Below are 27430 nucleotides of genomic sequence, written 5' to 3'. Positions count from 1 at the left end.
CTAAAATAGTCTATCAAGATTTTTAAGGTCAAATTATTCTAAGGCTGGTAGGAACTATAAAACCTGAGTGCGATCAAGCTCAGTTGTTTGGTCATCAGTGTTCTTGAGGAGTGATCGAAACAGGTCTTGCACTGATTGGTATAGTTCTTGGCCCGGCACGGAGCCTTGGATAGCTCTAATTTTCATATTATTATGACGGAATCTGCTGTCACTGTCCTCTACTTTATCGCCCAGCAACTGATATTGTTTCTTCAACTCCTCAAATCTTGTGTCCAGCTTTTTGCGCTAATGCAACTTTTCCACCACCACCTGTATTTGATCAACTCTTGTTTCAATTGTCTGAATGGGATGGCCTAGTTGAGATAGCAATTTAACAAAGTCTCAGTGAGCTTATCTCCTTCCTGAATTCCTCGATCATTAAGAGAATATCTCCCTTCATTGCAGATGTGGCTATATCACTCCACACTTATTTAAGTCCATCTTGTTCAGCACACCTATTCTGGTCGGTTGTATCTGTAACTTTTAGCTGGGCTATCTGTGTATTACAGAAGTCTTTAATAGACTATGGCTTCGAAATTTTGGGTTCAAATGCCACCAGTGGATGGAGCTTGCTGCCTCATTTTGTCCACGGAAAGGTTTGCTTTTGTAAACTTTGTTTATTGACAGTACAGTAAAAACAGGTACACAGCATATTGGTGAACAAACAGTTCAGTGGAGGGAAAACACATCACAACTATCGAAATATCCGACAAGGAACTCCTCCCTCCCCGCGCACTAACTCAGCCAATTTTCGTGGAGGACACAGATGGGCCTGTCAATGGCCTCCTCTGACCAGAAGAGACAAAGTCTTTGCAGATATTGCCCGTTGGTATTCCATGGCCCCTAGATTTTCAACCATTTTCTGGGACTGCCCTGTCCTTCATATACCACCCTCTCAGCCAACATACACCAATCCATATCCTGCTTCCAGTCTCCCACTTGTAGCACCTGCTCAGCTCCGTCACAATCGTGCAATATTGCGCTTGGAAACCATTAGACTCAGTGTCCACCAAGTTTGTACCATGTGTGTCATGTCCGTGGCATTCCAGAAGTTGAGGAGACACCATTTTGCAGAGGTGGTCATCGAGCCGCCAGTCACTTCGCACATAAAAGCCACCACCCCTGCCCAAAAGCCTTGAAGGATGGCACATTGCCACACAATGTGGTAGAATGTGCCTATATCTCCATTCCCACACCGCCAACTCTCCATCTTTGCTCTACCCATCTTCAACAATGCAGTGTGGGCATAGAGGGACCAATGTAATATTTTTAATTGACCCAGCAGAAAGCTGCCTTATGACCACCTCCCTTGGGGATGCCAGAGCCTCCACCCACTCGCCATTCTCTAGCTCTTGTTCCCTCAAGTGCTGGAATGCATCAGGTTTGTTATTGAGTAGCTTTTTATATGTTAGGGAGGTCGCTTTTCATTACATTTATTGGTCTAGTAGTCAATCGTCTAGCGGAGGAAGAAGACTCGGGAAGTTCCACTCCCTTCGACAATACTGCCTTGAGTGCATGACACACTTGAATATAGTGGTAAGTATCGGTGGGGTCTAGTTGATAGTCGTGTTGCAGGCGCGTCCAAGGGAGACGTCTCCATGTGCCCTATTAGGGAAAGGTCTATTAGGACCCATTTATCATATCCTGGTTGCTCTCCCAGGATGCCTACTTCCAGTTTCTCAAAGGGGGTAGCTTGTGTCATTTGTATACCCCCATCCAAGGGCTTTCAGAGCTTTATGCCAAATAATGACCACTGTTGCCATGGGACCAAGCAGAGAAGTGTTCTTAGGTGTGCCCTAGATTGCCCTAGACTGAGGTATTCCGACGGCCGCATGATAAAATTATGGATCCGAAATGCCGGTTCGTCTGTGGGGATATGCACGAGGAAAGGCATATTGTTGGGCAATTCTACTAGGAGGAGGGCCTGGCCAGCTACTTTGTGTCTGTAGGGGGTTAGGATATCAAAAAAGGTACTTTTATAAGTCTAATGTCCCTGTCAGTTGGGTGCTCCTGTCCCAGGGATTTAACAGAGTGGAATAGAACATAAGGGGCGACTGCTTTTACTGCACAAGACTTGTTGCTAAAGAGATATTCAATCATCACTATGTGTCTCGTCAACGAGCTTCCAAACTGTTTTGTCATCTGGACCCATCTTCTCTGTGGTACCCAAAGCCCTCAATCTGTCCCTTGCAGCAAGACCTTGGTATCACTTTTACTCTCGCTCCCTAGTTAGAGGGGCAGTCCGCCTCACAGTAATCCCAAATCAGGCCCGCTGTATGTGAACACAACAGATGGCTCTAAAGTTTTCAGATTAGTACCTGTCACCCCATCTGTTTGCTGTGTTCAGTCAAGGGTCACTCGGCTCATTTCTATCAGTGGAATGGGCCAGTCTGCAGTTTTCTGGTTGTGTTGCTTGTTTGCTCCGCAGTGATTCCAGAATTGGTTCACCCTCTTTTGGGCATAGCCTACTATGGTCCCTTATTCTTGGTCTCAATTCTTCTCTCTGATTCTTATGTTTCTCAGCATATTTTTCACTCCCCTCCAGCCACAGATGCCCTTGATTGGAACAGTTTAGGCCACTATGCTAGTCCTGACAGCACTGTCCTTCATACATCAACGGACATTTTACCAGTATCGCTTCTAGGTTTGGCTGAGGGCAGTCATGGGCCTGAGAATTTCCAGCTCCAGTTCTCCAAAGCCCCTATAATGTACGCCATCGATTTCCCCTCCACTTCCCACAGTAGGGTTCCAGTTCTGGGAACCACCAACTCAGTATGAAAGTAGCACTGGGCCCGGAAGGGCTATGCAGTGCTCGGTGAAGACACATCTACATAGGTTATTGCTGTTGCCACGTCACCAATATTTCATATTACCAAATTTAAATGTATTCACCTTGTCCACAGTAGAAGGGTAAAAAGGGCATTTGGAGGGATGCAAACTGGATGTCAACAAGAATGGGTCACCTTAGCACTGAATGAGGGGCTCTTTCCTACAGAGAAGAGATGGAAATAGTGGAGACTTCCTCTAAGAATTTTTCACTGTACATACCATATTAACTATTTTCAATTACTGGATTCCATTGCGCATTCTAGAGCTTGCATTTATTGCAAGCCAATAAGTAAGAAAATGCAAAGGAACATGAGGTGAAAATGGACTATGAATGCATTGGTCAAAAGAGGAATTCTGTGGAAGGTGGGAATGCTGCATTAGGAAGCCGGTGTGCTGAGGGGTGAGAAGTGTGGCACAGCATACAGGGACATGAGAAATGATTTCTAGGCAGGGGACCTTTTGCTAAGTAAAGCTTGAGGGCATATTTACAAGGAGCCTGCACTACCATTGCACCATTTTTTTTACGCTTCGGCAGCAGTGTTAGTACACCATATTCACAAGGTGACCCATCTAGGGCAATGCATCACTTTTCGGAGGCCTGTGTCGAAATTTTCCTGTGCCTGAACCATCCGCATCATCAAGTTAAAATATATGCAAGGTAGGCGTTCCTTTGTAAAATCCAATGCAGTAATATTTACGAGTTTATGGAAAAGTGATACATCCTTTGCAAAGCGACGCCCGGAGCTTGAAAATGCATCAAAATTCCTGCACATCTGCAACCCAGCCATAGGAAATGACGCACTGGTTCATAAACAGAACATACCCAAAGCACTGTGAGAAGCTCAACTACATCATGGAAGTGCTAATACTTCAGCTAGGAGCCGTGAGAGGACCACCACCACCACCACGTAGGCAACGCAGGAGAAGGGAGCGTATCTACCACCGAAGGACCACCCTCACTGACCTCAGGGAGGAGAGGTCATCACCTACTACAGGATCAGGAGGGAGTCCATCATACACCTTCTGAACCAGATTGCACCAAGGCTGCAGACATCACAGAGGTGCACCAACATCCTCCGCATGTCAAGCTGATGTCAGTACTCCCCATGCTGGCATCTGGGCCATTCCAGACCACCACAGCCAGAGTGGCAGGAATCTAACAGTCATCTTTTTCCGCCTTACTACCCTCCGTCCTGGGTGACATTATCAGCTTGACACCCCAGTACCTCATGAACCCCAACACACAGCACCATCAACTGGACAAGGCCTTTATGCCATAGCTGTCTTCCTGTCTTGAGGGCAATGGATTGCACACATGTGCAACTGGTGCCTCCTCCTGCAACATCCCACCTGAACCGCATTAGGAAGCACACCTACTACATAAATGTACAGGCAATAGTGGACCATCTGGGGATGCTCATCAATGTGCTGGCAAAGTACCCTGGCAGTGCTCATGATGCCTACATCTTCAGGCACTCCATTATCAATGAGTGCTTCTAAAATAGGAGATGTGGAAATGGCCTACTGGTTAGTAAGTATATCTGAAGTGCATGACATATATAAAAACAGTAAATAATATATGACACAATAGTCATCTCTGTGCTTCCTACCTGAGACAGGGCATATGTTGGAGGTGCATGCCTTATACTGGAACCATACATCATAGCACATGGCATAGCACATATCACACAAACCCACAAGACACACATGTTAAGCAATGCTAAGCTACTGTAAGGCATTATTAAAACCCCATGCGCCGCCGATGTGTAACTTCTTGTGGCACACTGGCGACGTATAGTGCAGAGCCATAACTACAAGCCACGCAAAACCCCTTTGTGTGTATTTTCATGGTCTCGTAGATGTGGTGTAAGGCAACTCTGTGCAAGTTGCTGCATTGCCATACACTGCATCAAGGAGGAGTACCTTGGGCGTTACAGTGGGTGTTTCCATGCAACACCCAAGGGTTTTGACGCATACCCAGGTGTCTAACGATCTGTAAACCTGGCATTCTGCAGCACACATAGAAAGAGGAAAATCCTCTCTGGGTTGATTTGTTTGCTGGAAGTTGTCGGTCCCTGCACAAAACATACATACCAACAACGCAGATACCCATGCACCAATGTGTAAGGGTGTCAACGTTGACGCTAGGCAGCTATTTGTGCCCCAGTGCAAGTGGAAAGGACAGAAATTCACAGTATCTGTGAAATATGGTGCATTTCTAACCCTTCACATTATCTCTGGGCAGCGCAGCAGAACGGCTTGCAGTGCTGCCGTACACCAATTTTCAGTAAACATAGCCATGTGCGTGCCTCTCAGTAGTGGGAAGAACCCGAGCAATGCAACGCAAGGAAAAATGTGTTGCTTCACTGTGTGCAAGGAAGGGATTTCATGGCTGTTGTCTATTTGTCCACATGTAACTCCCATGGTTCATTAGGCAAGTCATGTATCCCACACCAGGTAAACTGTGAAATCTACACAATCATTTGCCGCCCCAAGGTCATGTGTCCCATGAGAAAAATACTTGTCATCCACCACACTCTAGCCACCTAAGTGTGGTGCAGTTCATGGCATAAAAACATAGACAATCAGGTCTCCAAGGGTTTATTTGGTGCATGAATGTAGCCCCTCATGCACAAAGCCCCTCATGCACAAAGTAAATCTCACATCAAATGCTGCCACTTAATCCCCATGTTGTAATTGTGTCTGACTTGGTACTTCACAGCCCATAGTTAGCCAGTTCTGCTTGAAAACTAAGGACTAGGCTGTATGGCCTCCAATATGGCCTACACTGTCCTTTCTCAGTGAGGCAGTGCAGTGCTGATAATTTACTTGCTGCACTGTACAGTGTCACATTACTAAATATCTAGGCCCTTGTCAACTGTCCACAAAGCTCCCCATTGCACTGCAACACGTAGACAATGATATTCCAAATTGAAATGCACTCACTACTCTTATCAATGGCAGTAGCTAATAACCATACCGACTACTACAATCTCTGGGAAGGTATGGGACCACATCATCTGCACCGGGTAACAGATGTAAAATAAGACATGTTGTAGGACAGAAAAGCCAATATGAGTCCTAAACCAACACAACAGAGAAGTGTGAGATAAGTGTCTCCTCACTGTACCTACTGTCTCTATCAGTCAAGACTCATAATTTTCTGGCTAGTGTGAAAACCTTATGTTTTTGCAAATCAGCAAGTGTGTCACACATGCCAGTACCGTACCCATGTATGTTTTTCAAAGTGTCAGGAATAATACGTTAGAAAGGCTATGTGTTCCATCCAGTGGCAGTGTAGACCACAGACATAGGTTCACAAGGTGACATCAACAGACCAAAAACAACATAGCTCCCAGCCAGACTGCCAATACACGTACATACATACACTTAGGTATACGCCCAGCAAGGCAGATGCAAACAATGTATTGGTACACCTGTTCTGGTGGTAAAATGACAAAAGGAAAACCATTGTAAGTTTGCTTTGTGCAAGCCACGGACACTAAACAACATATCCAAATATGGCATTCAACAAACATCAACCTAGTTTGTAATGCAACCTGGACAAGGTACCACAGTGTACTCTGGATATCCATTTCAACATTATTTTGACATAGCAATGATGGAAGAACCATTACAAATAGGTAGATAATACACATCAAGTTATAGTACAACTCATAAATGTGAAGAACAATGTATTGTGTACAGCTCTGTGGTAGACAGACATAAGTTAGAAACATCTGTGTGTCCTATCTAAAGATGCCCCCACATTGCATACCAATGTGTCAATTCCAGTGCACCTTGACATATTGACTGATGAAAAACAGCATCTGTAGACTGACAATAAATCATAGGAAGTGAACAGTTTAAAGGCTCCATCATTGGCAAGTAGTACAGCAAGAACATTAGTGGATCCACAGGGACACATGTATGTGTGAGTGTGAAAAAGGTTAGTACAGGTCCAGCCTACTTTGGAATGACAAAAATCCCCATTTTGTGAACAACATAATGTCACATACAGTGTCAATGGACCTACAAAACAACTATCATACTAAACTGCAGTCCAATTGTGATTTTTTTTGATTGTGGCAGTCTTAAAAGTAGTAGGCCATGTACATGCTTCGATATGACATAGAGAACAGGAATAGATGTGTGGAATTAAAAGTGTTAATCTAAATGTAACCAGTAGTGCTCATAACTGGTAGAAATGTGTACGAGTCATTCAGTATACACAACTGAGGTACTTGAATGTGGGTTGACTTTTCTTTCTTTGTATTTTCAGCTGACCAAGGGAATGGTTTGCAACTATGGGTCATGGCCCCATTTGCACATCTCCAGACCGAGGCAGAGCGTGCATACAACAACACACTTGCATAAGACCAGGGGTATAGTGGAGCAGACCTTTGGGGTACTAAAGTCCTGCTTCGCTGCTTGGACATATCTGAGGGGAGAGTGCTATACTCCCCCCCGTGGTCTGTAAAATTATATTTGTGTGCTGATTATTGCATAAGAGGTGTGTGGACAAATGTCTCATGGGGCGTAGGCCATGAGGACCAGGAACCGCCAGATGAAAATGAGGATGAAGATGAGGACAGAGGTAAAAATGTAGCCCCAATTGCCAGTACCTTGCGAAGAAACAACATTGTCCAGAATGTTTTCTTTGATATCTGAATTAGCTTGATGGACAAAAATATATTTATTGTTTTGAAACAGTATTCAAAAATATAAATAAATGAGTGATTGTGTACACAATCTCATTTCACAGTCATCGTAAACATTAAGAGTCTCACATCTCACTTAATAGTTTTTGACTTATCACAAAGGTAAGTAGCTAGGTGTTACACTCACCCCAGGACAGCATCATTTGTATCAACATTTGTGTGCATTTCAACATGTGTCAAATGCATATGCTTGCGGAAGACATACACCAAAAAATCTAGCAATGTGGGGTATTGTGGACATGTTGTATGTGTGCTGCTACAGTGTACTGACCATCAGACATCCTACCACAATCCAGAAGGGAGAGTGAATGTAAACCGTGTGCAATGATGGCATGTGTGTGTTGTACATCTAGCCATTTTTACTGCCTCATGGAGGCTAGTATAGTAAACTCATAGTCTGATGACTGTGAACAGAGGCATATCTGATGTGCATGGACACACAGTACAACCCAAATAGTCACCTAATGCTACATCAACATTTGCAAGCACATAGCAAAATCCTTGTGGTATTTCACATTACACATATAAATGTGGAGTCCTTAAGGGTGCCGGTGCTGGATTGGCTACCTAGGCCCAAGGCTGGCACACTTGTCCCTCTAGGCAAGGATGCATCTGTTACCTGCAAGGATGCATGTGACTGTGTTGGTGCATCTCACTCTGATACAATCAATGCGGTCACTCCTACAGCTCCATCTTTGTGTGCAAGTAAAAACAGGACACTAAGATTAGGTATGATTATATGCAATTTCACTTCTGCCAAGGTAGTGTGTACTGACACATTGCAGGTTAGAGTGGCATAATGTTTCAGTAAATGCAAATATGACCATCTGGCGTAAATGCCTACCCACATTCTAAGTTCACTGAAGCTCTCATTGTTGCCAAATAATTTGATGCAGGGTAATGGTAAACATATACCTACTTGGAAGTCATCACACAACAATTTAGGCAAACATTTTTCTGCAGGGGTAATGTGCAAATGCCACACATATTGTTCCAGACACTAAGCTCAGACAGCAGATGTGTGCGTCCAACAACATTATATGGTGGCAGTGGGATATTTCCATCTGGGAAGTGTTGTCTCGTACATATTAATAGGTGTCATGTAGGCCTAGCTACATACCTTACATATCTGGACAGTCAATCTGTGACCTGGATGCCACATATACTGTAGACAGAGTGAAGCAGCCAGTGTATGTCATTACCTGAGTGTATACTGCGTCCATAACACATCCTCTGTCAGGAATGCAGACAGATAGTATGTTCGTCAGGTTTTGGCATAATCATGTATTGCAACGTGTATTACATTTGCAGAGGACTGCAATATCTGTGTATTTCAAAAAACGACTACACAGCTATCTTTGTCCAGCCACTGTCTGCATACTGGAAGGCATATAAACAATGTCAAGGTCTCAACAATTCACAATATGTCAGTTATTTCACAGTTATATATTCCATGTCCTAGGGCCCGCACCATTAATGAAATGAGCCACACTATGTACACCGCTAACTTACACATGCAACACATTTCAAGTTGTCAAGCATGTCAGCTCTGAAAATTTGACCAAGGTAACTGATCCATGGCAGTGTTTACCTGCATTGCACACTACAATACCCTGTACCACTCACAATAAGCTGGTTGCATCAGTAAAAACGCACGCATTAGCCTTTTGCCTGACGCATTGCACCCATCGCGTCACTCCGAAGCCAGACATCTGCGTCAATACGTTAAAAAAAATGCACTGTGCATTTGCATGCTTTATGCGTAAATCACGCGTTGCCTAATTCTCTAACAGTGAATCAGAAAAAAACAATGCATTTGTAGAAAACATAGCACATCCACCAATCAAATGATGCAGTGGCTCTGCCATACTGCAAACCAGGAAGTGTGAAGTTACTTTCACTTTTCTTTTAGTCTGTGTTGGCAGGTGGAGGTGTTTGGTGTTTGCTTGAGACATTTGTGGCGTTTTTTGGTTTTGTTGGTGTTTGTGATGTCCCTGTTGTGTTCAAAAGGTGTCATTTGTGTATGTATTTGTATTGTTTTGTGCACTGTATTGTTGATTGGTTGTCTTTATAGGGGTTTGTAGTTTTAGGGGTGGGGAATGTTTTAGGTTAAGTTTGGTTTTAGGTAAAAGTGTTTGTTTGGATATGGATATGTCAGGGAGGGACAGATCCAAGAATCTGTCGGAGGAGGAGTTTGGTGGCCTGTGGCTCCTAGTTCACTACCTGCCACAGGGGATAGGGTGAACCAGGGCTACCCTACTCCGGGAGGAAGAAGCGTTGGGAAAAGGTGTGCCTACACATGAGCTGTGTCTTCGGTGTCCAACGGACTGCCCATCAACTGAAGCACAGATGGGCAGATGTGGTCTGAAGAGAGGCAGATCTCACTGATTATCTTGGACTGGACGTTGGTGATCCTGTTGGTAAGTACATGTATAGAATGAACTTGTAGTTGTGTGTCTTTAGCAAAAGTCTGTTTTTGTATTTACAACTCAAAAGGACATATATGTTTTTGGGTTAGCATGCAGGCTAGCTCTGTTAAGAAAAACAAACATGCCACAGAGGCATGTTCACAGTGGCCCAGCATTAGCCCAAACAGAGCAAGCAGTGCAGGGAAGGCCCAGAGGTGCTTGGGGACCCATGCAGCACTGTGCAGGGAATGTGTAGTCACCTGGCTTGCTAGGTCATTACTGCCCTCAAACTGTGAGGGCCACCCGCCATGTATGTTGCAAGGGAGCTCACTCACATGACATAAGACCATACAATAAGACCCCTTACAATTTAGCATACATGTTATTTTGAAAATGATCACAATTCCTTTATGAGCCTGTACAGGGCACGAATGGACAATGTTTGGGTACTGTGCAGTAGTAACATGTAAAGAGCAAAGTGAATAAAAAAAACAAGCATTGCTACTGTATGATGTGTGTAGTATTGTTCAGAACATGTATTGATTAGAGAAAGTGCTAGCAAAATGGATACCTTGCAGAGTGTGGTCTGTCAATTTATTCTGTTCGCATAGCCATTAAAGGCAGGCACCCTTGCACCATATAGCATGGAAGGATGGTTTCGAACTTTCTCTGCACTCTGTGCACCTGAGATATGATTTCTCTGATATTATCTATAAACATTGAAACATGGCATACCTGTGTTCCTCATTAAGCGTTGTCAACTTTGCCATTGCTACATGTCTGTCGTACTGACTTTACTACACATTTGTGAAGTCAGTATACTGTGTTTCATATGTACACAATGTACGTGTACTAAATACACAGAGCAATGTTCCATGTTTTTGTCTTGCAGGAGGACCCGAACCATACACGACTACAGAGGTGGACACCTTCAGGCATCCCAGTGCTATCAGCTATCAGTAAGTGTCAGCTGAATGTTTACTGTGCTCTTTAAGAATTGTGTGTGATTGTCCCTAGTACTCATTTACTTGGGTTCACCTCTTAGGACCACATTTATCATGTTATGTGACACCTGTCATCCAGCTTCATGGGTTCCTGTGCATCCCTCAGATTGTTGCATATCAGTGACATGTGAGAAGGGATGGCGGAGGAGCAATTTCAAACATTCTATGGTGTTTGTAAGGATGTTGGAGAGAAAGTATATATGAAGATGCCTTTGGACGTGTCCACTTCTATCTGCCTGGCTGATGCATGTTAGGTGTCCAACAGGCCAGTATAAATGGAGGGTAGCTAGCCACCCTCCATCTAAGTTTCCACCCTCTTGCATGCTGCTTGAAAAACCCCAGGGAGTAGCTAGGCGGACTATGTGACCCATTTCATAGGTACACAACATCACAGCTCCTAATCAGTCTTATTATTATTATGTGTATACATATATTTGGGCATACACTGCCATCTCATGAGTACCTTAGCATTGTTACATTAGGAGAAGTATATGTTTCTAATGAGGCTTTGTCATTTTTAGATCAGAAAATGTAATTTATTGGCAGGACATGCCATGTGATGTTTTTGGTAACTTAAGCCTGTTACTGATCACAACTTGTACATGTTCAGCTTTGTCTTATACATATTTCCTTCCTCTCCAACAGACAACATGATGCATGCCTAAGAACTAGCATATGGGATCCATCTGGAAAGATACTACCACCTCAGGCATATTTCCCAGGACTCCGATGGATGGCCGTATGTATGTTGAAGAGAAGGTGACTGGGACACAGAGCTCTGGACCTCCGGGGCACCAAGGACCTGAAAAGGCAGGCAGCAGTCAGAAAGTCAATGTGTTCCATGGTGGTGGAGCTGTAGCAGTTCCTGGCACATCAACAGGACAGACAACACATGTACCACAGCCCCAGACCACAACCACAGTTCAGCCATCTGCAACTGAACAACAGGCTCTCAATGACCTATCAAAACTGAAAAGACGTGTGTCCGGCATGGAACTCCAGATGGATCAGCTGATGAGGATGGTGAACACTTTGCAGCAGTCCAATGACTGGATTGCTGTGCAGATATAGGCCTCACTTTGACTTTCTTCCTGTCCCGTTTGTAATATGTAGTTTTGTAGATTTGTATTGTAGCATAGTTTAGGATAGTTTTTGGCACAGGGATAGGTTAGTTTAGTTTATTAATAGTAATTTATAAGATTTTATTAGTGTTTTGTGGTTAGGTGGGGAAATGGGTGGGTAGGTTGTTAAGTGGTTGGGGGTTGATGTTTAGGATATGTTGCAATATCCTTTCACATTGGCAGGGCCGTTGGTGTTGCTTCTGCCTTATGACACCAGCAGTGTCAGCCAGGGACTATTCCAACCTCTGGAACAGGGTGTCGGTGCCTGCAGTTGCATCAGAGGTGTCCTTATTGGGATTGAGGCACCTACAGACTCCCTCTAGGGTGCCCCCAATGGTTTCCATCCCCACCCATGAATATGTGACAGAACAACTAGGTCCTAAACAACTATAGCATAAACCACTACTGCTAAACAACTAAAAAGTCTCTACAACTAAGTACTGAACAGCTACTGTCTAAACAACAATTGTGCCTGAATAACAATTGCCTGAACAACTAATATATATATATATATATATATATATATATATATATATATATATATATATATATATATATTCTAAACAACAAATAAACCATAAAAACCAAAAAGAAAACCTTACCTTAAAATTAGTTGTTCAGGCAATTGTTATTCATGCACAATTGTTGTTTAGACAGTAGTTGTTCAGTACTTAGTTGTAGAGACTTTTTAGATGTTTAGCAGTAGTGGTTCAAGCAAGTAGTGGTTTAGACCTAGTTGTTCAGGATGTTTCCCCCACCCATACCTCATCCAACATCTGCCGATGGGCTCCTACCGCTTGGCATTGAAATACAACCTGTGGGTCCTCGGAGTCCAGAGCAGGCCTAGGACTTGCTGATGGTGTAGTTTGGGTTGTAGATGGTTCCTCTGGAGACCCAGTGACCCTGTCAGGCCCTCCCACTCCTGGAGAAGGTGAGGCAGTGTAGTCCAGGGTTTGCTGAAACTTGTCTTCATCCATATGGGGGGGGGGGGTGCAGGATATCACTGGCAGCAGGTTGGTCATCCTGGATAGGCAGCTGATCAAGAGGAGTTGATTCTTCCTCTGCAATCAAATGGATATATGTCAATGTAGATCAATGCTAGATGTTGACAGTAATTAACTAGCTGACATACAATATTTTCCTCATTCATTTTTACATTTGTACCTCAAAATTGATGTGTAGTACCTATGTGACTTGTATGTATTGTGGGGAAGTGGCAAAGTACTTGCCTTACAGATGTCAGTATCTGCATATTGGTCACATGCCACTGTGTGACAAGGGTGTTTGTTTGTGTCATACAACACATTGCAACACAGTTACACAGCTTGCTGGCCTGCCCTGCCAGTGCAGATATGTTGATGTAAGGTACACATCCAGCTTGGTTATTGGCACTACTTTTCACTTGGCTATGCCTAACGTTTATTCATGTATTTACAATGTACCAAGCATTCCTTATGGCCATTACTCAGGCCACAGCTCCTGTGAAAGTGAACAGAGTTTGTTGATATATTCCATTTGATTGTGCTGTCAGCCTTAGTCACGCTACAGCCTGCCTTGCTGTGCCATCTGGCATGCACAGTGTGCATTGATGTTGCCAAGGTTCATATTTGTCATGAATCCACACTACTCTACACATCTAGCAACCTGCTTCAATGCATGAATGTGTAAGTAAATGTACTTACCATGTGTGTGCTCTCTGTGTAAAGAGTGGCCAGCGCGTGCTATCTCAGAGGGGGTATACACAAAAAAACTAGGTAGATAGTTAGCACTGATGTTCACACCATTTCCTCATTGCCAGGGTTGGGTATCTGGTGAGTATCATACGTTGTTAGACTCAACCCCACTCACTTGAACGTGTACATGACTCCTTTGGCAATCATCATTTAGGCTCAGTGACTCCACTTACTGTCACACCGATGGAAGCCTGTCTCACATGTGACACCAAAGCCTACATTTACATTCGCCTCTTCCAATAACATGGTTGTGTGTATTTGCGAGCTATGTATCAAGGTGTACCCACACATGCTAGTATTATTGATAATGCATTACATGTACCTACCCTGGTTTGCCACACAATGTTAGCCATACCTCGCAGCCTCCAACCATCACAGATTCCTGCCCATAGTTATGGAAACCTTGCTCATCTTGTCACTTCTGTATTCCCTGTTTGGTCATCCTCCTGCCTTGACATATGGATCCTGGTACAGGGTTTCTTCTTCCATCTCCTTCCAGACATGTTACATCTTCCACCTGGTGTACATCACATGTAGGATGTAGGGCACCTATGCCCTCCTCATATATCATCCTTTCCCAGCTGCAAATGATGTGTGACAATATCAAACACAGTAAAGTGTGTGTATAGCTCAGGCTATCTTGCAGTACACACGCCACTTCTCACCTCCTTGCTATGCAATGTCCCCCCATTCAAACACAATGACCGTTCAATGTGCTCTGCCACACTTACATTACCCAGCACTACCAGTGGACAGCCTGTCTCGCACACCATCTATTGTTTGACAAAACACAAAGCTCACTATGTTATGCCTCACTTCCTTCACCCCCTGAGATTTATTATATACCAGGATGTTGGGTACAGTGGCAGGCTACACCTGTGTGCATACACCCCACACACCAGTGCAGCTATGTGCAATGGAGTTTAATGCTAGGGACTAAGGATCGTATTTACGAGCCCCGTGCGTCACCATTGCAACACTTGAGTTGATGCTTCAGCAGTGCAGATGGCAGACACATAACTATGAAGGCCATGCAAAGGCTATTTGCATGCCTTTGACTGGTATCAGGGATATGAAGTAAGGCAAGAAAATGGCTCTGTTGCTTTAGTCTGCATCAGATGGGTAATTCCATGGGCATTGTGGTGGGATTTCCATGGCTTTTGACTCATTCCCAGATTTACAAGGTGGTAAACCTGAAAATGTGTAAAACCATATGCTTACCCAGGGCAGGCACAACAAGGAAACATTTACGTTTATTTATCCTCTTTTTTTTACCTCTTTCCTTGTCCTGCATTCTACTGCACAAATGGGCAGAGGTGAACGCCTCCATGGATTGTTACTAGCAACCTGTTATTGTGCAGAAAGGTGTGCCTTCCTGCACAGAGACAATCCTGCGTGCAGCACAGGCACTCCTACAACACGTTATAAGGGTGCCTGCGTTGAGGTTAGGCAGCCATAACGATGCCAGCGCTGGGGCAAGGAACAGGAACGCACTGTTTTTTCTTTTAGAAAACTTTGCATTTCTGCCCAGGCCAGCAAAAGCATGTTCTCTCACTGTGCTGCCCTGGGCCACTATTGTTGTACTTATATTCCTCTGGACGTGGCTCTGCCATGGTCCTTTGTAGTGGCACATCACATGTCCATCACCTGACTCCCCTCTCAGATGAGGAATTGATCCTCTGACACCCACATTCCATTCAGTTGGTTTGCAGTCCATATTTGGCTGCATGTCCCCATGAGTAACCCAGTAGCCTCATGGCGCAAGGGGGCATGGATTAACAAAGTCAGGGTGGTAAGGGTTCCAGTGTCCTTCCATGTTGTGGTGTTCCAGGCCAGATCTTTTGCTTGGTATTGTGGGGCCTGTAGTACTGGACACTGATGTTATACATTGGCCAAAAAATCCCAAGAGCCAATGGTGAAGCTGGATTGGTGCATGACATCACACATGGACTAAACACACGTGACAGATGTGGACCTGGCTGTGCATCATGTGAGTGTTTTTCCTCAGTAACATTTTTATGATGTGTGACTACACATGTGGGCATTTCCATCACTTTCCGTTACACTCAGCGCAGGGAAGCGTGAAAAGGTAGCTTGCTGCTCTGCAGAACCAGACATATTTGGTGCAATTGTTCCGTGTTGCCACTTACCCTATATGTCTTGTTGGTCCTTATAGGCTGTACCGTCATGACCTTCCTTTCTTGCCTCCAACTCGGCTGGGAAGACTGATGCCACTTCCTCCTCCAAGGACATCAGCTCCGCCTGAACCTCAGGGCCTCCTCCTTTGGTCTATATGGCTGCCTTCAATTTGCTGGCCAGTTCCTCCTTGATCTTGCGCTTGTAGTCGTGGCATTGCTTCTAGCAGTGTGCCACTGTCCTCTTGACTTGCCCTACACTGTTGATTTTATCCACTATAGACTTCCATATGGCCTCTAACTTTCCTAATGGCTTTTATGAAGTGACAAAGAGTTGATGTTCATGCTTTTTCACCTCTGTTACTACTATTTGATTCTCACCCTCACTAAAATTCATCTTCCTCTGGGACTCTGCTTGGACATCCTGGCTGGTGCTGGGGTTGTTTGAGTTGTTAATGTGTCTGCTGCTGCCTGGTCCATCTTTTCCTTTCTATGAATGGGGAAAACGTTCTGAATTGCATCACTTTTTGAGGGTTTTCTGATGCATTCCAGACTGAAAAATGACACAAGGCTGATTTGCGTTGCTTCTCATGCCGCAAATTAATCATGCGTCACTTTTGCAGCACACTGTCAGTTTCCGTTACAACATCCCTCCCACGGATGCGTCACTTTTTTTGATGTACCATGGGACTTTACACCAAGGTGCACCATGTTTTAATTACAATGCATCCATGGCATAAGAAGCTATCGTACCTCAGCCCGTTATTTTGATGCACCGCTGCTGCAAGGTAGCAGTGTGTCACTTCTTGTAAACATCCCCCCAGGTGCGGAACAAAACTTGAGGGGCCCCCCTGCAAAGTACCTGGAGGGGAGCCCCTCACCCCTGGACCCAGTCAGATGCATGCCACCTGTGAACACTGTAGTGTGCTGAAGGGCACCCTGGAACTCGGGGGGGCCTCCCCCCTGCACCACAAAGGGTGCAAGGGCCTTGTTACGCCACTGCATGCCCCTATGTGTTTATTGTTACAAAAGAGTACATGGCATTGATTAAATCCCTTCAAAGCACTTTTTGGGAGGTGTGCTAACAACTGTGAAGTCTGGTGTACATACTAATATTGTGCAAATGATTCTTTGACAATATATATATTTCAAGTTCACAAATGACAATTTTTAGAGACTCTACATTGCATAATGTTGCTGTTGTGAGCGTCGATTTTCTGTCAATGAAGAGAGCACTACAATATGAGCTTGTGGTAACTTTGGCTTGTGTTTACACTGTCCTCCATCTTCTTTCAAAGTCACAATATATCACATGAGGGCTGTTGTTGATTCTGGTTCTAAATAAAACTCGTCTACTTTTCACTTGAATAAGCAGAAAGTGCTCTCAAAGAAATGTCCTCGTACTGAATCAAAGGCGGTTCTTGCTGCCGCAGGCGGTTCTTGCTGCCGCATATATGTTAAGCAATGTATCAGCTTAACTGTACAGCTAAGACTGTGAGAATGGTTGAATCTCAATGTACCACTATGCTGAGAGAATCTTCAAATGTATTCAGTAGTAAAATATTTTTTCTAGAATGTTTTCTATTGGCCCAAAACCCTGAGATTCATGTACCCTCACAGAATGGATGAACCCCTTTGTTTAAAGCCCTATATAAGTGTGTGGATTTTGCTGGCAAAAGTGTTCCCCATTCCCCCATCTTAGAAGACAAATCTATGCAGGATTTCATCTAGAACTGTACTTAGGATTTATATGCCTTGCTGCTAAACATGTCCATGGCTCCTTCTCTGTGTTTTGCCAATTAATTCTTATATAAAGCATTGAAAAGATAATATTTCTCTGTCATTGTTATGAGAATGTTTCAGCATCACTGTATATGTTTTACTAGTTGAAAGAGACGATTCCAGTTGGGGATCACCAAGGTCCATATCGGCACTACACCAATCGCGGTCATAGATGTTGGTGTTCCCCATGACCTGGAATTTGATATAGATTTCCACGCCGACACTTTCAAACTATACTTTTTCGAAAGAAGATATCATGTCTCTGTTACAAATTATTTTCAGACACTTCTTGCCATGACAAGCATTTTACATGCACAAGATACATACTCATGAGTAATTATGTGTAAAGTAATTGTTGTTTATGGCCTTCTCACATTTTTAAAAGATATGGCATTGGAATGGGGTATATATTTACAGGGATATTATAGTTCAGAATTTACTCATACAAAAACATAGAAATTAAGAAGTTATAGTTAGTTATTTCAAGTAACAATAGCTCACACCCTAAGGAAACTGTAATTTGCGCCTTCGCCATGCACAGCTAAACACTCCACATATTATATCATTGAGGACATCTTCTATGACATCTTTGATATTATCATTGCAACATTTGCAATAAAATTATCCATAAGAAAACAGAGCATGGAAAAGGCGACCAACACATGTGTTGCCCCATGCACAGGTGCCTTATGCCCACTATATAGGAGGACATTATCCCAATATATTAGATGATTTTCAAAGGTGCTACCAGCTGATTTTGCTTTAGCCTTCCGCCTTCCGTCTTATGCCCTTTAGGGTGGGCACTCCTTCGGTGCCTTACAGAACTTTTCCCTGGTGGGCCAATCCTCAACTTAACATCCAGCAAACTCAGGCAGGTTTCCCACAGCAGCACTGTCCTCCATGGTAGGCTCTGCGGCAGCCTCCTCTGGTGCCCACCCAGCCTGTTTTGTGAGGGTTTTGGAGGAAGGCTTTCTTTGCCCTTTCCTGTAAACTGGCAGGGCCATATTCCCAGGCTCCAGTCTTCTTTGACTCCCTTATTTTAAACAGCCATGGACGGAGTGGTTATGCAGACCTACTCAGTCAACCCTAACATCTCAAGGTGTGACCTGAGCTCCACTTACTTCCAGGCAGTGTGCTCCAAGTCATTTCCTAAGAGACAATTCACAGGTATGACAGGGCTCACAGCTACCTTAAGAGAACTGAGACCACCCACCCCACTTAAAAGGAACCAGAGACTCTCAAAACTGTCTGCTACTAAAACCTAGTGGAATTTATTGGGTAACACCTGCTCTGAAGACACCAGATAACACCTTACCATAGTCATACTGGCTCCTCTTTCCCTCAGAGCCTCCACCAACTGCCTATACTTTGAGGTACTGGAAGGCATGTGGGATTTGTGCACCATCTCCTTGTCACCCAGGGACACTAGGGTAAGCTCAGCTGATTGACCCCCCACCCAATACTAACTAGGGCATCTCCTCCACAAGCGCTACACTGGCAAACCATTGGGTCTGCCCACAAGTGGGGGACTGTACCCTCTTGGGACAGCTGAAATCCCCATTTGCGTGCCCATACCTGTAACACTCATACCTTTCCATTGTTCTTATCTCCACACCAATTTTTCTTGTGCTCAGATTGGGGCTGGTTCCATTTCACCAGTGAACTATTTTGGGGGCCTTCAGAGAACTCCTTTTGTAACCCCTCTCAGATTATTTATCTGATTTAGTGTTACACCAATCACTGTATGGCACTGCACAAATACATGTACTTATCCCACCACTGAACACCAATGTGATAAATTGGGTTCTTGGCTGGGGGGGCGGGGGGGATTAGAGTATCAGTGTGAATGGTAAAAGTCACTAAATTAGCTTGTGCTTAACCCTCTGGAAGCCTGTCACAAATGCAGTCAAATTTAACTTAAGAGGGAATGTGTAACATATTTATTACTGCACTAAAACAGTAATAACCTGAAAACACAACACAATAAAAATCCCACACCAACTTACAAAAATAGAGTAAAATTTAATAAATTACTTGACACAGAAAATCCAATTTGTAGAACTAGAGACATTAAATTTCAAAGATTTAAGGTAAGTAAAATGCCTAAAAGCACAAAGCACCACATGCGTTTATCTGATCATGTGAGACTGGGTAAAAGTTACAACTTCAGGCGAACCATGATTGTGCACGGGTTAGAGGCTTGGACCAGGCTAGTCCTGCTGAAAACCTTTTAAAGTCTAGCGTGAATAACCCAGTTCACAGTGGAGAGTGCTATGGATGGTCATCACTGTAGTGCGTCATGGAGATTGGAAATTCACGTTGGCGATCAGACAGGCTGATGATGCTGTAGAACGAAGTGCAGATTTTGTGCTGCTAGTCATCATTAGCTGCAGCTTGAAGAGGAAGGTTCACCGAAGCTTCACATTGGTGGTTGTCGCGGGTGGCCCATTCGCAAAGAGCTCAAAGGGATACCAGTGTGTTTTCTTGGAGAGTGTGCACTGCAGATGTCAAGCTTCAGCTCAATTCATGCATTTTTGTCAGAATTCAGGGAGGGAAAATTCTGGAATCTGCAAGGATCCACAAAACTCCTACCACCCTGGTAAAAATGGTAACCCATTTGTGTAGCTGGGGCTGTTGGACATGACTGGAAACACCCCAATCTGCAAATTGGAGAAATCAAAATCATTTTGCCTTGCAAACTGACCTACTGTGACAATGTGGGTATCTGCTGTATTTGGGCCCAGATTGAACTAGCACCCACGGAAACTTTCCAAAATTGAAACATTTCTGAATACTGGAAACCTAGAGCAGTCTATTTTGGTGAGACTTCAGTAGATTCCCTTACGTTTTTTTTTACCCAGAATTCCCTTCAAATGTTAATATTTGGTTAAAATAAATTTGCCTCACATTTCTTTGCGGGAAAGTTCTGGAATCTGCAGAGAGTCACAAAATTCCTACGACCCAGAGCTTCCACAATTCTCCTGATAAAAAAAGAGGAGCAATCAACTGGGACAGGAACCGGTCCAAACTTGCACCCTATGAAATTAATGTGGTGTCAATGACATATTCACGCTGTTACAGTTCTGGTCAGGTTTAATGATGGGTGTTAGGTGTACGCACCACTGGAGGCAGCGTTCCACCCAGGAAAAGTGTGTTTTTCAGGGAAAATTAGGTTTTAGGACCTTGGCCTGAGTTTTCTGTCACATAATGTTGAGAATATTTTTGATCCATACTTCGGCGTTTGCAGGCATGCTGGGTAGGAAATTATGCTAGGATCCACACTCGCCACACCATCCTAAATTTCTCTGGGACTCTAGTGTTTAGAAATACCCAGAATTGTTCGGGTTCTTTGCTGACCCAAACCATGAATAGTGCAGTCATTCACTATTGCAAGTGAGAGGCATGGAATTTACACCCCGCTTTACTGGCCCATATGTCAAAACTATGCCCCCAAAAATCAAAACTTCAGTTTGTTTGCCACAAGGATGCAGATGCGATGCAACCCAGAAGTGCAGAAAGACTGTTTAGAGTTGGGGTTGCAGCCTAATTCCAGCGCGGGCCAGCCCCGTACTATTTAATTTACTAAAATAAAAATAAATAACTCCTAGTATCTAGGGCTTCCTGTACCGGGGGCAGGGGGCTGTTACGAATTGGAGTTGTATGCTTTAATGGTGGGGGGAAATACAGTTTGTGGGTGGACCACTCCCCCTCCACACGTAGATGTGTAAAAGATTATACATATGTATTCAGCAGAGTCTAACAGTCTCTGTGGGCAGACTAGGGTAAACCCCCAAAGCAGCCCCTTAGAGAAGCAGAAAGAATAATATGCCCATTAGGGGTGTGGGTCAGGCCCAATGATTGGGATGCTGCCCCACATCTTTAAAAAAAAAAAAAAAAAAAAAAAAAAAAAAATTCTCCCTGGAGGTAGTGGGTTTTCTGTCTCCCTCGGTAGGAAGGGCAGCCTGGGTACTACCCCCTCAATTGTGCCTGCAGGGCAGCAGAAAAACTTATTTTTTGATTGGGGTAGCACTTGCCTTTGCTCAGGAGCTCCCCTAAACAAAAATATTGATGTTAAGTGGGAGAATTCCTGCTCACCTCCTGAGGTGACCCCCAAGCAGTGATCCACTATGTCCACTATGGAGCGGTACCAGTGGAAGATGGACATTGTCTCCCTTCCAGGGCTACCACTGCTGCATTGGTCGCAGCTCAGGAGGCTGAGATATGCCCTTTGAACAGAAATCCAAGTCAAAGTAATTGGCGCCTAATGGCAGCCAAATGCTTTCATTTTCTTTGTGCGACACAAGCATACTGTGCGCACTGATCATCACAGATTGAAAAAAAGAAACTTGGGACACGAGGGACACATTTCCCTTGTGTCCTGACAATTTGTTTTACACCCCAAAATCTTCTGTTTTGAAAACTAGAAGCATTTTCACCCCTAGTTTGGAGTAAGGGCATTCACACCCTTCGCCCTGGGGAAGTACTGCAGAAAACGTGAACGTGCAGTCATCCACATTAAAAGAATTAAAGAATCTCTGAGCTTAAGCTTGTCCATATAAGGTCATTGTTAGTCGTTAATTAATGGTAATATTGTCATTGAGATTCAGGATTTAATTTCAAGATAGTCAAAATTCTTTCTAATGGAATTTTGTAGAGTATATTTGCTCGATACCTGTTTAAAAGGGTCCCTATAACATGAGTCAAACTCTACCTAGTTTGATATGTATTTCTTTAACTTGATTTATCTACTGTACTAATAACATAGCCCTCTATCTTTCACTTACTTGTGCCTCTCTCTGGCAGAGTTAGGAATTTGGGACGCTTACTACAAGTTAGATGCTGAATTTAAATGTATCCTTGCATTGTCTGATCAAGAAGTTAAGAAGAAGAATTTAGCTCACACCTAATTGTCTGGACCATTGTTGTAGGTACAATATTAAAAAGGCGCGTTTCAAGCCCTGGCTCGCCACTTGGTTCCAAAATACTCTTGGATCACAATTTAATATTTCCACTCCAAGTAGAAATAGACAAGGTATTTTGAATAAAGAGGGTGCAGAATACCAGAATATTAGAATTTCTGTTTTATCCTCACTTATCGTTAAATGATGCTCCATATTGTTAACTTCAACAGTCCATGGTTTCCTCTGTATCCCATGTAGACCCTCACTGGAGCAGACGATTATTGATATGTACACTTCTTCATAAGTGACCAGAGATATCGGTCTTGACCTGCGCCCTATTTGAATCACAAAGTGCTAGGAACTAAAGATTCATATGTCATTCAGTCCATTTCCGAGCTAAATACACAAATCCAAACCAGTGATCGGCAGTACCATGGTGTCATGTCATTCACCTTGCTCAAAGGGTAATTAAAACATTGTTGATTATCCCATCTTCTGGAAATTGTAATACATTTTTAGAATATACTTGGACATGATATTGGTTAGGTTAATTATACTGTAATTTGTTGTAAGAATGGCATCATCTTTTTTAAAGATTGTCTTTATAATAGTGTCGATTTATGAAAAATGGCTAGGTTTGGAAATAGAATAATTAGAAGGTGACTCCATATGCACCAATCTCCAGGGAATCACTTTGTATACTTTAATGGGAAAAGTTCTGGAACACCCTGGATGGGAGGTGGGGAATGAAATAAAGAGTTTCAGAGATTACTTATGCACTATGATGTTGAATATGTGGAGAAAATACGTCTATGCAGAATAGTCATGAACACTTGCATTGCACAGGTTGAGATTAATATAATTTCTATTTGCATGCTTTGTGTATTTTCTGAAGGGAAGCCTTTGCCACCGGACCTTGTAAGGCTAAAAAAAAAGATGGGTGTGATGGAGTCAAGGGAGCTGATAAAACCAAGAAGCAGGTATCAAATGCTGGTGAAGACAGAGCAATGCTGCTTGGATTCACAATGATGGGCCTATCTGTTCTCATGTTTTTCCTGCTTGGAATCACAATATTAAAACCTTACATGCTTAGGTAAGTTGTGCTTTTTATTAAATGGTAACTAACAAAGTTTTCAGTCAAGTCTCAATTATAACATCCTTTTATGCAATCAAATGTTAACCTTTCAAAATCTGCTTTTACTTGTGTGAAAATTGTATAAAACTTTGGAAGTACTAATAAACTTTTTGAATTGTGATAAACAGCAAGCCTCAATCCAATCATTTGAAAGGTTGGATTTTGTGTTAAAGTGTTGTCATCCTGTATGCATTTGAGGACCGGAATAAACCTTAAGTTCTAACAGTCCAGTACTTTTAGTCAATCACTGTTGTGGGGTTTGAAAATATAATTTTTAATATTAATGGCCAAATAATGGGACATTCTACAGTCACATCTTTGATCACAGTTATTAAATATTCAATTATAGGACATATGAAAACCAAGAATCGTAATGGACAAATAAAGGGACATACTACAGTCACGTCTTTGAGCGTCTTTGAGCTCAGTCAATAAATATTAAATTATGGGATATATGAAAACCAAGAATCATGCCTAAGTTATATTTAAAAAGTGTGTGGTTTATCCTTCTTTATTGGGTAAAATACAAGCCTGTTTGGTACAGAGTGGACAATGTGGTAAAATGTAGGACAAGTCATAATGGCATTTTCTCAGAGACACACACATCGTAAACATAAAAGAGACAGTCCCAACCTAATATTCTATTTTAGTAAATACTGTAAATTCCAATTTGTGACATATCTGCATGTTTACCAAAATTAATTCTTAAACTGTTCATCCAGGTAACTAGGTGCACCTTCTAAAATATTTACCATCATCATCATCATCATCAAAGAGACTTTATTTCAGCCACACAGGCCATAAATGTGCATAGTAAATACAAATATATATATATAAGAATAGAATCATTACAATACATTTTGTGTAAAAAGAATAAAAACATGAAAACCAGGATACTTCTCATAAGCATTCTCCGGTACATAATTATTTATACCAATGTATCATGTTAGTGTCATTACATTTTTTACTCTAAGAATCCATATCGCTCCAAGAAATTTGGTAACACAGTAACCAATGCCAAATAGGTATCTGATGTAAGGATTCGAAGAGCAACAAGGGACCTACAGACTCTCAGCAACCTACAGGCCGAGGCAAGCCATTTCCTGTGAGGGGATGTATAAGAAGGGCAAACAAATAAAACATAAGGCAGATTTTCGGTGGGAGCATTACAAGCTGGACAAGCGGTCTCCCCCTCAGATGACCAATGACTGGTAAATAATCTTAATGGTTGAGTTCCTACACGAAACTGAAAATACAACTTCCTGTATTTGTGAACCGAAATTGTATCCTAAAAAGCCTCATATTTGCACATATCTTTCTAATCGATAAAATCACGTGATAATTTGGAATGGAGTGCTGCTCCCAGCTCCTCAGAATCTACCGCCCTTCAGTACTGTTTTTTAAGGTCAAGTTTCGATGGAGAGTGAGCAATACTTGGAGACTCCCAAAACTCACTGAGCCCAAGCATGTGAAGTGACTGTTTAATATATCTAAGCCAAGGAGTGCTATGGGAGAGATCAGCTTCCATTACGGCCTGCAGAGCTACAGTGTTGGGGGCAAGCTCTGGTATAGTCCAGAGCTGTCTCCAGTATAAGAGAGGGCGTAAGCAGGCCTTATAACCTATGTTCTTAATGTCCAGGTCCTTGAATAAAGGGAGCAATGGAGTGCTCAAAGGAAGAGAGACGAGCTTTCTTAGGAAAGTATTCTCAGTAGTTGATATTTCTTGGGCTTTGACATGGCCCTATAATTCTGCACCATAAAGAGCAGAGCTCACAGCCTTGGCTGCATAGATCTGGAGTACTGGACGAATTGACTTAGTAAAACACAGGCCAAAATCCTTAATTAAAACCCCCGTAATTTGCTTTTGCTTCAATACATGCTTAGCAATGTGTGGCTTCCAAGACGTTCTCTGATCGCTTTAGGCCAAGATAGCTAAACAAGTTCACCTTCTCAAGTGGAGTACCCCCAACAGTAACCTTCCCTTTAAAAGATCTATGGAGATTGAACTCCATAATTTTGGATTTGGAAGTGTTGATTTCGGATCCCCAAGCAGAGCAGAATTCCTGAAAATACGTAAGGAGTTTCCGTAGACCACTCGGAGTCTTAGATATCAAAAAGATGTCATCTGCAAATAGCAAGACCAGCACTTTATGTATACCTAAAAATGTTGCATATGCCTCCACCTTGAGTAAGGAAGAAACAATGTCATTAATATATAAGGAGAATAAAGTTGGAGCAAGGACCCCCCCGGCATACTCCCCTCAACACTGGAATTTTATCAGTGAGCTGTCCCAAATCACCCCACCTAACACGTGCATAGTTGCCCTCATGGAGCCGTACTAACAAGGAAAGAATGTGGGCTGGGATTGCCATCCCGGAAAGAACTTCCGACATCTTTTGGAGAGGCACTAAGTCAAATGCGGATTTTAAGTCAACACGGGCGACATTCAGATTCCCCTTACAAATAAAAACCATCTTCCAGTATAGAAGCAAAAACCTAAAGGCCTGATCAATGGTGGAAATTATCTTGCGAAAGCCAGCTTGCAGTGGGCTACGGATATCACGCTCCGACATCCAGTTTTGAATCTTCTCCCAAAAGGCAGTGGCAGAAGACTTTCTGCACACAGTCCAGAAGGCTAATTGGTCTATAGTTGCAGGGTAGGGCTCTATCACCCTTTTTGAAAATGGGAATTACAACAGCACCCTGCCATGACTCAAGAATTGGTGCCCTCTGCTATTTAATTGGATAAGATAGTGGTGTATCTCAACCAGATTTCAGTATACGTTAGGACAAATCTGCCAGGACGCCATCTGGGCCACACGCCCTGCTGCGCTTTAAAGTACCTAATGAGTACATATGTCCAAAAGAGAAAACAATTATAGTGATAAAGGGCTTGGAGTTTGGTCAATAATGGTACTCGAGACCTTATCAGATTCCCCTAGTATACTGAGATGATCATCCGAATACATTCAACTAAAGTGGTCTACCCATTCTGCTGCAGCAATGTTCTTTGTCACATTCAATACACTATTATCAGCGCCACAGGCGGCCAAAGACCAGAAGTTAGTGCAGTTCTTTTAACGCAAAGCATCATTTAGTGCTGCCCACCACTTATCATCTTGCTTTTGTTTGGCTTTACAAATAGCAGACTTATAAGACTTCCTAGCTATACGGATAGCCACTGTATCCTTGGATTTGATGGCCTGGATCAAGAGTTTACTTGAAGCTCGCATTCCTTGTAGAACCAATGATGTTTTCCTCTAGACCTACCACCATCAGTCAGTACCTGTTATGATGTGGGCCGCTATACTCGCAAAACATTGCCTATGAAATCTAATTATTTGCTCACCAGTGATCGCAAGGCCCGCCTCTAAATGCGCCAATTATGTCCTCAAAGCATCATTCGCCGAGCTTATAAAATATTTACAGAATCATTGACACTCATCAATGCTAAAGACACTACCCATTGAACGTTATGATAATATTAAGGTGGTTATTAACTCGCAAGAGCTAGTTGTGGTCTCTTTGGAGCTCTGTTCTGTTCAGTGCCATGAATCATCCTACAAAGGATTGCTTTGGCACCTCCAACAAGTAACAAGACTTTAGTGTGTTGCAATTAAG

At 43.0% G+C, this 27430-nt stretch overlaps 1 protein-coding gene across 1 annotated transcript in view; it reads left to right on the top strand.

Moving 5' to 3' along the window:
* Positions 1 to 27430, top strand: part of KCNMB3 (potassium calcium-activated channel subfamily M regulatory beta subunit 3) — a 73741-nt gene that overhangs the window by 10380 nt on the left and 35931 nt on the right. The window contains exon 2 of the mRNA XM_069215407.1: positions 23569 to 23766. Within this exon, the coding sequence (XP_069071508.1) occupies positions 23569 to 23766 (198 nt within the window). The remainder of the gene's footprint in view (positions 1 to 23568; positions 23767 to 27430) is intronic.

Source organism: Pleurodeles waltl, chromosome 11, assembly GCF_031143425.1.
Source record: "Pleurodeles waltl isolate 20211129_DDA chromosome 11, aPleWal1.hap1.20221129, whole genome shotgun sequence".
Taxonomy (NCBI): domain Eukaryota; kingdom Metazoa; phylum Chordata; class Amphibia; order Caudata; family Salamandridae; genus Pleurodeles; species Pleurodeles waltl.
This window is presented reverse-complemented; position numbering and strand designations above follow the sequence as displayed.